This window comes from Pristiophorus japonicus, chromosome 9, assembly GCF_044704955.1.
Source record: "Pristiophorus japonicus isolate sPriJap1 chromosome 9, sPriJap1.hap1, whole genome shotgun sequence".
Taxonomy (NCBI): Eukaryota; Metazoa; Chordata; class Chondrichthyes; family Pristiophoridae; genus Pristiophorus; species Pristiophorus japonicus.
In genome coordinates, this window is record NC_091985.1 from 167,474,029 (window position 1) to 167,490,618 (window position 16,590).

General features: G+C 45.4%; 1 protein-coding gene across 3 annotated transcripts in view; it reads right to left on the reverse strand.

The window, feature by feature from the left end:
- Window positions 1–5,429: 5,429 nt before the first annotated feature.
- The window catches only part of tmem178a (transmembrane protein 178a), a 50,354-nt gene continuing 39,193 nt past the window's right edge, over window positions 5,430–16,590 (reverse strand). The window contains exons 2-4 of one of the 3 annotated variants that reach the window (XM_070888857.1): window positions 15,261–15,374; window positions 13,674–13,790; window positions 5,430–6,878 (exon numbers count right to left, since the gene is read on the reverse strand). In XM_070888857.1, coding sequence (XP_070744958.1) covers window positions 6,637–6,878; window positions 13,674–13,790; window positions 15,261–15,374 — 473 coding nt within the window. In that variant the 3' untranslated portion in view covers window positions 5,430–6,636. Of the gene's footprint in view, window positions 6,879–13,652; window positions 13,791–15,260; window positions 15,375–16,590 lie in introns of all 3 variants that reach the window. The other 2 variants (XM_070888856.1, XM_070888858.1) reach the window with 2 other exon arrangements.

Here is a 16,590-nt window from a genome sequence, read left to right on the forward strand (position 1 = left end):
TCTCTTTCCACCTTGTGCTGAGGCTGATCCTCAACATGAACAAGAATAGGAAGCAAGACATCATGAATCCCTGCCTGAATCCAGATCCTGAAGATGTCCCTTTAAACTTTTTGGTCTAAACCAGTGGCTTGGTGTCAAATGTTGTCTGATTATTCTCCTGTGAGGGTCTTTGGGATGCTTTGCTATGTTAAAGGTGCTATCTGTATAAGTGCAAGTTGTTGGGGTCGAACCAGCTTCCACATTCTTTAACACTGCAGCTGACATTCGCATAGAAGCACGTGACCACATTCATGATCTTTTCTGGCATATAACGGAGGTCCCAGGATTTTGTACTTGAATTGGCCACAATACACAGCTAATTCAAATAACTCTGACAAGTACTATTTACTTGCACGTCAATTTCAGGTAAATGTGGATAAAAGCTTACTTGTCAAATAGTTATGTTGTTATGAGTGCCACTTTTATTGTGTTAACTTCACGTTGAGTTAAACATTTACCTCATGGTGACGAACATTGTAGAATTCAGAATAATTGGAGGAAAATATAATTTTTTACTGGGTAATTTTTATTGGAAGAGAAGTTTTTGTTACTGGATACTTCACTTTTGAAAAAACATGTCACTTCGCTAACAAGGTACAGACATTAAAAATTTTGCACCATACAGAATCCTTGTACTGTACAACATCTAAGTATGGATACTTCGTACAGAGCTATACATATATTATCTCATATAGGGTCTAAGCACGTTATCTGGCATGGTATCTAACCAATATCTACCTTGAAGGTTCTTTATTAAAAAACATGCCATCCTAGAAATTCATTAGCACTGCGCCCGTTTTACAGGCATAAAATGGGCACTTAAAGCTCCAATATGGTGGATGACATGCGCGTGCATTCTGCGCTCAAAATGCGCCAACTGTTATATTGGTAAACGCTTCTGCATTGGTGTCCAGGGCCCCTGCCTGAAACAGGTATTAGGCCCTTTGCATATGCTTACGAGGGCCTGTTTTTGGGCCCCTCTCTAAAATCCTTTAGCCCCTGACTGCCATGTGCACCATGCAGGCTCCGGTCAGTATTCTCAGGTGCTTTGCAGCTAAACCAACTGTTCTTAAAGGGACCACTGGAGGCTGCTTTCTGAAAGCTGTGGACTCAATTTTGCCCAAGCCCGTTTTTTGGCGTATTGCCAGAGTTACGCCTCTTTTTCTAGGCCAGAAATGTGGCAAAAATATTTGTCCAAAGTTTCCCGGCTAAATTTGGCGCTGCGCAGCCAGTCCAGTCACCTCAGGGGGTGGGCCCATTGCACAATGCCGCACCTTCTGTGCGTGCGCAAAAAAAAAAAATGAACGTTTTTAACGCAATCCTAATGAGCCGCGCATGCGCAGTACAGCTCCGAGTCTGCAATCGGCCATTTTTAAAGACGCAGTTGTGTGTGTGAGAATGTTGAGTGCTGTGTGAGAGCATTGGAAAAATCGGAGCTGCAATACAGGATGCAACGTGGTGCAAGGACTAAGACTTTCTTACAGGATGAAATGGGGGCACTAGTTACTGTGATTGAGACCAGATGGCAGGAGCTGGACACCAGCAGAGGTCACATAAAAGTCCCACCCAAAGAAATGAAGAAACACTGGAACCAACTTGCAGAAGATTACTTTGCAATGGTGACCATCCTGAGGTCTGGAGGCCAGTGCAAAAAGAAGTGGTAGGACCTTGGTCAAGTAGTTAGTGTAAGTAATATTTTCATTTATTCACTGAAACTGCAATTGTAAATGTGACCATTTGTATATGACCCACCCAGCAGAAAGACACCCTCTCTAAAAAGTTGCATTTTCATCTTTGTAGAGGAAAGTGGCACATAATAAAAGGGAAAGAACTCGAACAGGAAGAGGCCTGGCAAATCTGTATCCACTGACACCCTTGCAAGACAGGATCGCTGCTTTGATGGGTCCTGCCTGGAGAAAAGCAATCAGTACTGCACAAGCTGGGCCCACACTCGAGGAGACGGTAAGTCCTGCAAATTCATCGTGGTCCTTCAAATCAGCCTGCTGCCTGTCCTACGATGTGCGAGCCTACTCATGCCACCCACCCTGCCCCCCTCTGCTGCTAAACATTTGTCTTCTGTTATATTGTGCACTTGAGGCCAACCCGGACAATGCAGAAGAAAATTCAGATGAGGACAAGCCTGAAGAGGAGAACATCTTCCAATCCCGCCTTCCAGAGCAAGAGCATGGGGATGAGGGGGAGGGGGAGAGGATGGAGATGGATGAAACCCCCACTGTTTTACTGACTTTTGCCACCCATTGAGGCGTCAACCCCTTCCGTGACTAGTGGTTTGTGTGTTGGTGGGACATTCCATGGTTTCCCACCTTCCGAGACTGTGGGTCCCAGTGGGATGCAGCGAGGCACACCCAGGGTGAGGAGGGGAAGGAGAGTTCAACAGCGCTCTCCTGAGGTGCAGGATCTAACAAATGTGGTTCAGATGATGGCAATAAGTGCATAGAGCATTGACCTTACCCGATCACTCCTGGACACCATCATTGGGGTGGGTGATGAGGTAGCAGGACTATCGGGAGAAGTAACAGCAATCACATGAGAAATGGGAACGACGTCCGGGACCATGAGTGAGGGAATATCTCAGTCAGCTGAAACCATGTCAGTGACTATGAGGGAGGGAATGTCAGAGGTAGTGCAAACACTATCAGTGAACATGAGGGAGGGAATGTTGCAGGTAGTTGAGACACTGTCAGGGCGCATGATGGAGGGAATGTCGGAGTTAGCTGCTGCAATAAGCGAATACGCCCAGATCCTGCGTCCATTGACAGAATCAACTGTCACTCCCACTCCAATCCCCTCTCCCGCCTGGGCCCTCCACGTTACCGCCAGGGCCCTCCACATAGCCGCCTGCTGCCGACGCCCGCCCCCCCCCCCCCAAACAGGTGCGCACTACCCAAGATCTTAGAAAGAATAAGCTTGGTACCAAGCCCAGAAACACTGCGCCACCGCCTGTGGACAGTGGTGGTGGAGTCACCAAGAACAAGCGCAGCGGGCGGTCTTAGAATAAGGTGGAGGAGAGATGGGTGCAGCCTTTCTTTGCTGCTGCTGCTGTTGTTATTATTATTATTGTTACTGTTGTAACTGTTGTTCTCAAATTAAAAGTTTTTTGTAAGTTATGTAAATTTACAAGTTTAAAAGTTAAGTGATCTTAAAGTTTTTAAGTAATCTTAGAGTTTGTAAGTGATCGTAACTGAAAATTTTAAAGTTTGATACAAGAATCATTTTATTAAAGTTAAGTTAAGTACAAAGAACTGTTTGTTAAACTTTTGAACAAAATATATTTTACATTAAAACTGAATCATTTCTATTATTTGTTCGATTATTAACACAACTTTTGAAGTAAACAAGAATGATTTCCATCATTTGTTCCATTAACACAACACAACATTACGGAACAGTAAACATGGTCCATGTGGAATAGTTGTCGCTGAGCCTTCAGGCAGCAAAGCACTCCGAGTTAAGGTAGTTGCATGGCTTCCTTGTCATCCTGCTCATCATCTGCATCTTCCTCTTCATTGTCATCAGTCACTCTCACCTCAGGTTGGTCTTCTGTTACCAGCTGCTGCTGCCTCATGATGGCTAAGTTATGCAGCATGCAGCACACAACAGTGAACTGACCGACAATCTCAGGGGAGTTTGCAAGTAGCCCCGGAATGGTCCAGGCAACGGAAACGCTGTTTCAAGATGCCAATGGTCCTCTCTATGATGCTGCGCATCGCAATGTGCGACATGTTGTATTCACGGTCAGCTTCCATCTGGGTTACACATAGGGGAGTCATGAACCACGTGGCGAGGCTGTACCCTTTGTCTCCCAGTAGCCAGCTCTGCCTTCTGGCTGCTGCTGAAACATGGCAGATATAACGTTGTCACGCAGGATGGATGCATCATGGGTGCTCCCAGGGTATCTTGCATCGACTGACATGATGCGATGCATGTTGTCACACATGAGCTGTACATTAATGAAGCCTTTTCTGTTCCTGTACATCTCAGAATCCTCCAAAGGTGCTCGCAAGGTGATGTGGGTACAATCAATGCAGCCCTGTACCTTTGGGAAGCCAGCAATCCTGGAGAAGCCCACAGCCCTGTCACGCATTGCCTGGGCAGTCATGGGGAACTTTATGAAGTCATTCCTCCACGCATTCAGTGCAGCCGGGACCTGGCGAATGCAGATATGTGTTGCATGTTGAGAGATGGCGCACATGTCCCCAGTTGTAGCTTGAAACAATCTGTAGGCATAGAATGAAAGTGCAGCTGTAACCTTCACTTCAACTGACAAAGCAATCCTCCTGATGCTTCTAGGTTGTAGGTCTGCTTTGGCCAACTCACAGATCTCATTTACAACTTCTTTGCGGAAACGCAGCCTTCTGACACAGTCTGCATCACTCAAGTGCGTGTCTCGATATAACTGAGGTGGGTAAAGCCGCCTGCTCAGCACCCTATGGGCTCTGAGGTTCCTCATGCGATGATGTCGAATCATTTGTCTCCTCTGTAGTACCATGATGCAGAAGGCTCGCACAAGGAATGGCATTGTCAGTATTGCCCCCATGGTTAAATTTGACCTTTGCAAGAAGCTCAAAGCAGCAGAAAGGCAGGCAGGTCTGGTTCTTTGTTGTCTCTTCCCAAGGTCTGTATGGACCACACCCAGGTATCAGCAGTCTTGTGACTTCACCCCCTGGGCTCATTTGCTGCCTAGTGCAGTCTTATGATCGCCACCTCCACCCTCCCCCCCAGCTGAGCCCCACGTCCCTGTGTCCAGGCGGGGGGCTGATACTGTCGGCCAATGCTACGACACTCCAGCCCTGTTTGAAGACGTTCGGTAGTGGCGTGTGAGTAAAACAAAATGAAAACTTCAGCATTCCATCAAACTTCCATGTACTCCAATGAAAGGTAAAACAATTTCATCTTTATTATGCATATTTAAAGTGTTCTTGACTCCCTCCAAAAACTTTGATGAAAAACAATGGCGTCTTTCAGCGCTGCTTTCTGTTAACTCACCAGAAGGTTTTTCGGAAGTGGCCAGATACGCCGATCTAGCAGAAATTTTTTTTGGACAAACTATGAAAAATGATCAAAACTGGCGCAGACACGAGGGAAGATCAAAAAAGCCTAACGTAAAAAAATCGTAACTAACTCAGTTATGCCACCGCAGATTCCTGGGGGAAACTTTGATTTAAATACTTACGCCTCAAAAAAATGGCGCACGGAAAAAAAAACGGTGCAAATGACCCGGGAAAATTGAGCCCTGAGTTTAAAAAAAACTTACCTCGTTGTGGGGCCAGGAGGCGTAGGAGTGTTGCTCCCAGCTCCACATTAATTTGGGGGTTGCCTTTACACTCCCCACCCTCCCACTTCCCTCCTCCTCCGCTTACCGCCTCGGCTGTCCGCTTACCTCCCCAGGACTGTGAGCTGCCTCTGGAGCCATGGCTGGTGCCTGCAGCTCACTGGTAGTAAACAAAAGAGACCAGCGGGCCAATGTTACGTGGTCCAGCCACTGGCCGCATTAGACGCAAGCAGAGGGCGCTGTACCGGGAGCCAGTCAGGTGCCATCCAATTTCTAGGTCACCTAATCTTCAATTTTATCAAATAGAAACCGTGTATGTAGACAAAGAGCACAAACAATTTACACTCGAGTACCATATTTCTGGAACATTGTAACAATTATACCAATTACTCACATTTGCATTCACATTATTTAACACAGCAAACGACAGCACATAGTTACTCACATTTCCACTCACATTATTCAACACAACAAACAACAGCACACTTTTGTCAAATAATCACAGTTGAACCTTATGCAAAATACACTGTTTAGTATAAGAATCACCACAGCTCTAAGAGAGGCAATACTTTGGAATGTAAAAGTGCAAGTTGACACTGGACCTGACAGCTCAACTTAAATGAGGTGAAATCGATCTTTGACGATAGTACTAAATGGGCGATGGTGAATCGGCAGGCCGTTTTACACCCGGCTCGATTTTCTTTAAAATTGAATGGAAAAAGAATCGGGGGGATATAAAACGGGCTGGCGATTCGCTATTGCCCATCTAGTGCTGCTGCCAAAGACCGATTCCATGCCCAGTGTGCTTTACTTATGGAGACGCATTGAAACATTTTCCCGTTGGACACCAAAAAAGTAACATGTCTAAAACCTAAGATACAATTGATATTTTAATAGCTGTAATATTTCTGTTACTTTTTTCAATAAAATACTGGTATTGTACAGAAAACAACCACCACAGGAAAATAATTTCAACTCATCCCGGAATTGCAATGACGAAACAAAACGGAGAAGGCAGTGGTCAGTTATAAAATATTTGTTGGTTTAAGTAGATTATAGTCAGCATCTACTGAACGGTCCTTTTTGTGTTTGATCGCTTTACATTGAAGGCTGCAGTTCTTTCAAAGAATCAATTTGTGTTTTAAAGACACAAGCATAGATATATCGCAAGAAATAATTCTTGGCATAACGTATGAAGAATCAAAAACACAGGTGCATTATTCGTATGCTACACTCCCAGCACAAGATCAGATCGGAGAAGCATAGGTCGCTCATAAACTCCGCAGTATTTTATCAAGCTGTGCTCACACGGAGGAATCTCGGATGGACTTTTGATGGATTGTCTTGGTTCGGCTAAGGAATGGAAAAGCAGTACACAAACAGCCTGCCATCATCGTTAAGCCAAGGCTGCACCACGCGCAGAAAATGGACCAACTGTAGCCATGGTCAACATCGCCTGGTAGCCCGTAGATAAATTTGGGTTGACGAGACAGATCATACGAAATGCTGGCTGCAAATGTGCAGAGAGAAATTGTGCAAAAAATTCCTACAAAAAGAGAAAGAGCAAAGAAAAATTGCTGTTATTTATATCCAAACTATATCTGAGCAACAATGTAGCATTTCTCACCAAGAAGTCAGTGAAAGAAATGTGTGGCAAAATAGTGTGGGTGGCCAATGAGTTTAAATGGATGAAAATGGTGTGTTTTGACAGGTATTTGGGTATATTACAAAATGGCTAGTGTCACTTAAAACATAACCTTGTAAGTTTTTTTTCATGTGTAACCAACAGTGCAGAAACAATCCATTCTACAATATGACTCAAAGTTGTGTCTATATATATATATATATCACATTTTCGCAAAAATATTCATTTTACTGTAATGGGCAGGTACTCTGATTGGCAGGATGTGACTAATGGTATCCCGCAGGGATCTGTGCTGGGGCCTCAACTATTCACCGTATTTATTAACAACTTAGATGACGGGATAGAGAGCCACATATCCAAGTATGCTGATGACACAAAGATAGGCGGCATTGTAAGCAGTGTAGGTGGAAGCATAAAATGACAGAGATATTAATAGATTCAGTGAATGGGCAAAACTGTGGGTTTCAATCTAGTCAAGTGTGAGGTCATCCACTTTGGACCTAAAAAGGATAAAACAGAATACTTTCGAAATGGTGAAAAGCTAGAAACAGTGGAGGTCCAAAGAAACTTAGGAGTCCATGTACATAGATCATTAAAAGGTCATGGACAGGTGCAGAATATAGGATTGAAGGTTGGCCTTTATATCTTGAGAAAATAAAGACTTGCATTTATATAGCACCTTTTATGACCACCGGATGTCTCAAAACACTTTACGGCCAATGAAGCACTTTTTGGAGTGTAGTCTCTGTTGTAAGGTGGGAAACACAGCAGCAATTTGGGCAGGACACAAGGAATAACTACCTTGCTCTTCTTCAAAATAGTGCCAGGGGATCTTTTACATCCACTGGAGAGAGCAGGCCTGGATTTAACATCTCACCCTCAGTATTGCACTGGAGTGGCAGCCTAGATTTCATGTGCTCAAGTGGGATTTGAACCCACAACCTTCTAACAGAGAGGCAAGTGTGCTACCCACTGAGCCACAGCTGACAGAGCTGCAGACTAGAATACAAGTGGGTAGAAGTTATGCTGCAGCTATACAGAGCTCTGGTTAGCCCACACCTGGAGAATGTGAGCAGTTCTGGGCACCACACCTTAGGGAGGATATATTGGCCTTGGAGGGAGTGCAGTGTAGGTTTACCAGAATGATACCCGGACGCCAAGGGTTACAGTACGAGGAGAGATTACACAAACTAAGGTTGTACTCTCTGGAATTTAGAAGGTTAATGGGTAATCTGATCAAAGTATTGAAGATATTAAGGGGAACTGATAGAGCTGATAGAAAGAAACTATTCCCGCTGGTTGGGGAAACTAGGACTAGGGGACATAGCCTAAAAATTAGAGCCAGGCCTTTCAGGAGTGAAATTAGGAAACACTTCTACACACAAAGGGGGAGCAATTTGCATGGTTTGGGACTGCCGCTAGTGCCTCTGGAGGGTGCAAATCATTTATCACCCGTTGGGGGGGGGGGCCTACCAGTTCCCGTGAAATTGCGCGGGAGTTAGCAGAGGCATAAAGCCGGTAGCGTCCTGCTCCCACCGGTAGTGCTCCAGGCCGTTGTACCCCCGCCGATGATGTCATCGCCGTGCGCAGCGCCCCGTGGTGGAAATTGCCTAGCGTCCCGTGAGACTGCCGTGAGCAATGTCTGCACCAGCCTAGCAGGTCACAAACTGGGCCGCACTCCACTCGCGGGGCAAAATTTAAAGGGGTGGTGCGGGCCGCTATTTTGATTTTTTTGGCCAACTTACCGGCCGAGCCTCGGTGTGCTTTCCACAGGGTCCGTGCCGCGATGGTGCAGCTCGGCACCCTGCAACCCCGGTGGCCTAGTGGAGGCCCCTCAAAGCTCGCAGCGGGCCCTCCAGAATGGGAGGGCCATGTGATCGCATCAGCGCTACGCGGAGGGGGTGCGTAGTGCTCTGAGTTGTGCGCGTTTAGAGTCCCCGAGAGGAAGTGGAGCACCCGACATAGCGTTCCACTTCCTCTCGGTGGCGGTAAGCCCAATTTTGCTTCCGGGGCGGGACTTCTGCGCCGGGCGCAGGATGTCCTGCCTCGCCAAGGTACTGCCCCCAAACAGGGCGGTAACGCAATTTCAGCACCAAAGGCTGGTAGAAGTTTGGAACTCTCTTCTCCAAATGACAGTTGATGCTAAATCAATTGTTAATTTTAAATCTGAGATTGATAGCTTTCTATTAACCAAAGGGATTAAGGGAAATGGGGCAAAGGCGGGTATGTGGAGTTGGGTCACAGATCAGCCGTGATCTCATTGAATGACGGAACAGGCTCGAATAGAATATTGAGGGGCTCAATGCCCTATTCCTGCTCTGAGGTTCCTAACACAGAGAAGTAATATTCAGACGGCTATATCTTGTAGGAACAGAACGCCAAAAAACTCACTTTTTTTTCCTGCCAATTTTCTCCCTTTCTATCCTAAAGTTCTGAGCATAGTCGAAGTATAGGCGGAATTTTACCTTAACCAACGGATCTGGGCACTATCCAAATTGTGATCACCATCACAAATCTGCTGGAATTCCATTATAGTGTTGAGGTAAATGAGAACAGCTTCAAGAGGAAGCCTTGATTGATTTCACTTTACACCTGCAAGCACGGAAAATACTACTGTAATATATACAGCTCCACACTGTGGTCTACTGTGACATTGCAACCATTGCTGTTTGCAACAATAAAGAGGGAACAAGTCAGGTGACTGGGTTCCTGAAGTTATCAGCCATCTTAGAGCCTGTATTTGTTTGTGAATACGTGGCTTGAGCAGTGGTGCAGAAGGGAGGGATTCAAATTCCTGGGACATTGGAACTGGTTCTGGGGAAGGTGGGACCAGTACAAACCGGATGATCTGCACCTGGGCAGGACTGGAATCAATGTCCTAGGGGGAGTGTTTGCTAGTGTTGTTTGGGAGGAGTTAAACTAATATGGCAGGGGGATGGGAACCTATGCAGGGAGACAGAGGGGAATAAAATGGAGACAGAAGCAAAAGATAGAAAGGAGCTAAGTAAAAGTGGAGGGCAGAGAAACCCAAGGCAAAAAACAAAAAGGGCCACTTTACAGCGGAATTCTAATGGGTTAAAGTGTGTTAAAAAGACAAGCCTGAAGGCTGTGTGCCTCAGTGCGAGGAGTATTCAGAATAAGGTGGACAAATTACTGCGCAGATAGCAGTTAACGGATACGATGTGATTGGCATCACGGAGACATGGCTCCAGGGTGACCAAGGCTGGGAACTCAACATCCAAGGGTATTCAGCATTTAGGAAGGATAGACAGAAAGGAAAAGGAGGTGGGGTGGTGTTGCTGGTTAAAGAGGAAATTAATGCAATTGTAAGGAAGGACATTAGCTTGGATGATGTGGAATCGGTATGGGTGGAGCTACGGAATACCAAAGGGCAGAAAACGCTAGTGGGAGTTGTGTACAGGCCACCAAATAGTAGTAGTGAGGTTGGGGACAGCATCAAACAAGAAATAAGGGATGTGTGCAATAAAGGTACAGCAGTAATCATGGGCGACTTTAATCTACATATTGATTGGGCTAACCTAACTGGTAGAAATGTGGTGGAGGAGGATTTCCTGGAGTGTATTAGGGATGGTTTTCGAGACCAATATGTCGAGAAAACAATCAGAGAGCTGGCCGTCCTAGTCTGGGTGATGTGTAATGAGAGAGGACTAATTAGCAATCCTGTTGTGCGAGGCCCCTTGGGAAAGAGTGACCATAATATGGTAGAATTCTTCATTAAGATGGAGAGTGACACAGTTAATTCAGAAACTAGGGTCCTAAACTTAAGGAAAGATAACTTTGATGGTATGAGGCGCGAATTGGCTAGATTAGACTGGCAAATTATACTTAAAGGATTGACGATGGATAGGCAATGGCAAACCTTTAATGATCATATGGATGAACTTCAACAATTGTACATCCCTGTCTGGAGTAAAAATAAAACGGGGAAGGTGGCTCAATCGTGGCTAATAAGGAAAATTAAGGATCATGTTAAATCCAAGGAAGAGGCATACAAATTAGCCAGAAAAAGTAGCAAGCCGGAGGACTGGGAGAAATTTAGAATACAGCAGAGGAGGACAAAGAGTTTAATTAAGAGGGGGAAAATAGAGTACGAGAGGAAGCTTGCCGGAAACATAAAAAATGACTGCAAAAGCTTCTATAGATATGTGAAGAGAAAAAGATTAGTGAAGACAAACGTAGGTCCCTTGCAGTCGGATTCGGGTGAATTTATAATGGGGAACAAAGAAATGACAGACCAACTGAACAAGTACTTTGGTTCTGTCTTCAAAAAGGAAGACACAAATAACCTTCCCGATGTACTAGGTGTCCGAAGGACTAGTGAGAAGGAGGAACTGAAGGATATCCTTATTAGGCGGGAAATTGTGTTAGGGAAATTGATGGGATTGAAGGCCGATAGATCACCGGGGCGTGATAGTCTGCATTTCAGAGTACTTAAAGAAGTGGCCCTAGAAATAGTGGTGATAATTTTCCAACAGTGTATCAACTCTGGATCAGTTCCTATGGGCTCGAGGGTAGCTAATGTAACACCACTTTTTAAAAAAGGAGGGAGAGAGAAAACGGATAATTATAGACCAGTTAGCCTGGCATCAGTAGTGGGGAAAATGTTGGAATCAATCATTAAGGATGAAATAGCAGCACATTTAGAAAGCAGTGATGGGATTGATCCAAGTCAGCATGGATTTATGAAAGGGAAATCATGCTTGACAAATCTTCTGGAATTTTTTGAGGATGTAACTAGTAGAGTGGACAGGGGAGAACCAGTGGATGTGTTGTATTTGGACTTTCAAAAGGCTTTTGACAAGGTCCCACACAAGAGATTGGTGTGCAAAATCAAAGCACATGGTATTGGGGGTAATGTACTGACGTGGATAGAGAACTGGTTGGCAGACAGGAAGCAGAGAGTCGGGATAAACGGGTCCTTTTCAGAATGGCAGGCAGTGACTAGTGGAGTGCCGCAGGGCTCAGTGCTGGGACCCCAGCTCTTTACAATATACATTAATGATTTAGATGAAGGATTTGAGTGTAATATCTCCAAGTTTGCAGATGACACTAAACTGGGTGGCGGTTTGAGTTGTGAGGAGGATGCTAAGAGGCTGCAGAGTGATTTGGACAGGATAGGCGAGTGAGCAAATACATGGCAGCTACAGTATAATGTGGATAAATATGAGGTTATCCATTTTGGGGTCAAAAACACGAAGGCAGAATATTATCTGAAGGGCGGCAGATTAGGCAAAGGGGAGATGCAGTGAGACCTGGGTGTCATGGTTCATCAGTCATTGAAGGTTGGCAAGCAGGTACAGCAGGCAGTGAAGAAGGCAAATGGTATGTTGACCTTCATAGCAAGGGGATTTGAGTATAGGAGCAGGGAAATCTTACTGCAGTTGTACAGGGCCTTGGTGAGGCCCCACCTGGAATATTGTGTTCAGTTTTGGTCTCCTAATCTGAGGAAAGACGTTCTTGCTATTGAGGGAGTACAGCGAGGGTTCACCAGACTGATTCCCGGGATGGCAGGACTGACATATGAGGAGAGACTGGATCGACTAGGCCTGTATTCACTGGAGTTTAGAAGGATGAGAGGGGATCTCATAGAAACATATAAAATTCTGATGGGACTGGACAGGTTAGATGCAGGAAGAATGTTCCCGATGTTGGGGAAGTCCAGAACCAGGGGACACAGTCTAAGGATAAGGGGTAAGCCATTTAAGACTGAGATGAGGAGAAACTTCTTACTCAGGGTTGTTAACCTGTGGAATTCCCTACCGCAGAGAGTTGTTGATGCCAGTTCATTGGATATATTCAAGAGGGAGTTAGATATGGCACTTGCAGCTAAAGGGATCAAGGGGTATGGAGAGAAAGCAGGAAAGGGGTACTGAAGGAATGATCAGCCATGATCTTCTTGAATGATGGTGCAAGCTCGAAGGGCTGGATGGCCTACTCCTGCAGCTATTTTCTATGTTTCTATGTGATGTCGTACTGAAAACATAACGACTTTTTAAACTTACTTTGTGCTTTTGTTTTAAAAAATTCTCTGTTGGCCTATTTTGACGCCAGTTTTAGGGGCTTGAAATAAGCTCAGCTTCAAGAGGAAGCCTTGATTCTATCTAGTCTTGCAATTGTTTGAATCATCTCACCGTTTGGATACACATGTGGAACTTTACTCCATGAACTCGAGCACAAAATCTCGGCTGACTCTACCGTACAGTACAGAGGGAATCCCCTGTCTGAGTTGTCCTCCCGCCTGCTCTCTTAGGTGGACGTAAAAGATACCACTATTTCGAAGACGAGCAGGGGAGTTCCCCCCGGTTTCCTGGCCAATATTTATCTCTCAGCCAACAGCACTAAGACAGATTATCCGGTATTTATCACATTGCAGTTTGTGGGGAGCTTGCTGTGCACAAATTGGTTTCCTATATTACAACAGTGACTACACTCCAAAAGTGCTGAATTGGCTGTAAAGTGCTTTGGGGCTTTCTGAGGTTCGGTAAGGCTTTCTTCCTTGTTCTCTGCCTTCACCCTACTCCACAGTGATGAGAAAGACAATATACTGTTTGCCCGGCTTGCTGTCGAAAAGTATCTGGATCACGAATAGTACAATTCACAATCTGCAAATACTGCAGGTACACAGACTGCTGAAGAAAAGTGCTGGAAAATGACCTGCCATTAGGAAAAGGAGACCTGCTACATGCTGAGTCAGGCTTTCTTCCCAGAAGAAGCTCATCGATGCCACGATGCACCCGCACAGCAGGACAGCAGCTGCCATTCCCAGGAATCCCGCGGTGATCCTCCTCAAATCTGAGTTGGTAGAATAGGGAAAAGGAATTTAAAAAAAATATATTGTCAGTATTTCTTAGAAAAAGACACAAAAGGTATTGACAGCATTCCATTTAATAAATTCCATTAAATAAAATGTTGCTTATTTTCTCATTACTGTTAAAATTACGGATCACAGAACAATGGGCCCTGAGATTCTGCCTTGTAATTCCCGAGAACAAGTTCCGAATTTTGCTGAATTGCGTGGAAGGTGCTGAGCAAATGCAGGCATTACTTCTTAAAGATGCAGGTAAAATTCTTCCAGTGCCCTTACGAGTGCCCTGTTCAAAAATGGAAACGGTAGCTAGCCCTTTTTTTCGAACCCAAAGTTGAAGGTCAAAATAATTTGCAAAGTTAGCGGATCTCCCGTGGCATTGCTTGCTTACCACCTTTAACTTCTGCCTTTAACTTAGTGCCTAGCTACACTGCATGCCTACTTTATACAAGCGTGATTAACATCCAATGTAAATTCGTTGGTAATGACGGAAAATGGGACCCGTGGCATCACCACACTATTCCCGCCTCATTTAACTATGCTTGTCCCTATTTGGACAGGCACTTCTGGCATCCAGCCGAGGTGACATTGGACAATACAATGGCTACTGAAATGAGCAGGGCTACACTGTAACAGCTACACCACCCGATTATCTGGCCCTGTCTGCAGAACAACACCTAAACATTCTACCCGGATCAGGTGGTTATCAGAGGAAAAGTTAACCTGTTGGGTTTTAAATGTTGAGTTTTGGATGTTGAGTGGCTGCAACATGTAGTATCCACAGGATGCACTGCAGCAACTCGCCAAGGCTTCTTGGCAGCACCTCCCAAACCCGTGACCTCCACCACCTAGATGGACAAGGGCAGCAGGTGCAGGGGAACACCATCACCTCCAAGTTCCCCTCCGAGTCAAAGACCATCCTGACTCGGACATATAGTCCTGTTCCTTCATTGTTGCTGGGTCAAAATCCTGGAACTCTTTCCCCAACAGCACTGTGGGAGTACCTTCAGCACACGGACTGCAGCGGTTCAAGAAGGCGGCTCACCGTCACCTTCTCCAGGGTAACAAGGGATGGGCAATAAATGCAGCCTCACCAGCAACGGCCACATCCCGAGAATGAATCCTGTTTAAAAAACCTATACAGAAAGAAGTCTTTCCTTCACAACTCCAGCGGCAACTCTGTTTATGGGTGGATACAGGGTTTCTGCTGACCCTCCAGGAGGTATGGCGGTAACGCAGGAGGAGACCCTATTTCCCGCCACTTGCCCTGTTTCTGACACCTCCTGCCGGTAAACCACAGAGTCACATCGGCAGCGATTAGGGCTAAGTCTGCGGGTGAAGCGATTCTACCTTCCCAGCTGGAAAAGGTGGGTAGGACCACCTGCAAGGAGAGAAGAAATGGGAAGCAGTGCCCAAAAGACGCAGTACAGCATGGCTTTACGCTAATTTACACTTACGCAGCAGATGCCATTCATCCTGCTGGATGATTTTTGTAAGATTGAAAGGAATATTCCTCAGACGGATGGGTTGGGAGTAGTGATACTTGACAGATGTGCATCGCTGCGCAATTCCTGAAGGGAAAATGAGATTCATCAACATCATTAACTGGGAATTAACTATCGATGGAAATCTGCAGTAATCATACATACACAGTAAATATTCTTAAGTAGTGACCATCGCAATTGACATGTTTATATATTGACTGTTTTACGGTGCAGATGAGTAAATTATACCTGTAATATAAATAGCATTATGTTAACATCAGAACAATGATCATTAATGCCATAGTCTACAATGTTCAGCTCATGAAATAACACCCACCATGGAAGATTTTTACTGAATATATCATTCCATATCTGTCAGTCTTGTCCAATACCCTAGCCACTAGCCACTTGTGGCTAATTGGGAATCCAGATCTGGCTCATTGCATTTCTGATCAGTAAATAAAAAATGACCAACAGACACTGTCATCGAGCATGTGATCGCAATACTCACATTCGCATGGTGTATGCATGTGAACTTTAACCTTTTTGTGTATTTGTCGGTACAATGGTAAGACAAAAAGCAAAGTGTGCTAGTGTTTTTTGATCGTTGTGTGAGCTTTACTTCCTTGTTTTTTTTTTTTTGAAATTCGTAGCCAATCTTTCCAATTCTTTGTCAAATTACAAACGCCAGAGGTCACCTTGCACACATCAAGGATCACTCTGCGCCAATGCTCTTAGCCAAAAGGCCTAGAGCCACTGCACCGTTCCTGGAAGTACTGCAATACCAGGTTCGTGCCATGGAGGTGGATGGGTCAGGCCCCCCACACACCTCCGTGGAGGTGGATGGGTCAAGCCACCCCACCCACCTCCTACTTCCTTGGTTACTGCTTATTGGTTATTTTCTAAAATAGTGTGTAACACGGGTGAAAACGCCAGACTTCAGCACCATGGGAACACGACCTACACTGTACAGAGAGTGGAGCCAACACTGTGATCAGCTTGACCAATCGGATGATCCACCCCAGACCAACAGAAGGAAGTGTGCCCAAACCTCCGACAGGGCACATCCAATTCCCTTCCAATCCTTCCACGCACGAGGACCCTCTGTCACTCCTTTCACGCCCCAGGGCCCCATCAGTGTAGCCTTACCCCAACACATCTTACCCACTTCTGTCAGATCCTGGTACTGTCTTTCCAATGCTCTCTAGAAAGAGAGAGAGAGAGAGAGAGATGGCGAGAGAGAAGGCGAGAGAGAGAAGGCGTGAGAGAGAGCGAGAGAGAGAGATGAGAAGGCGAGAGCATG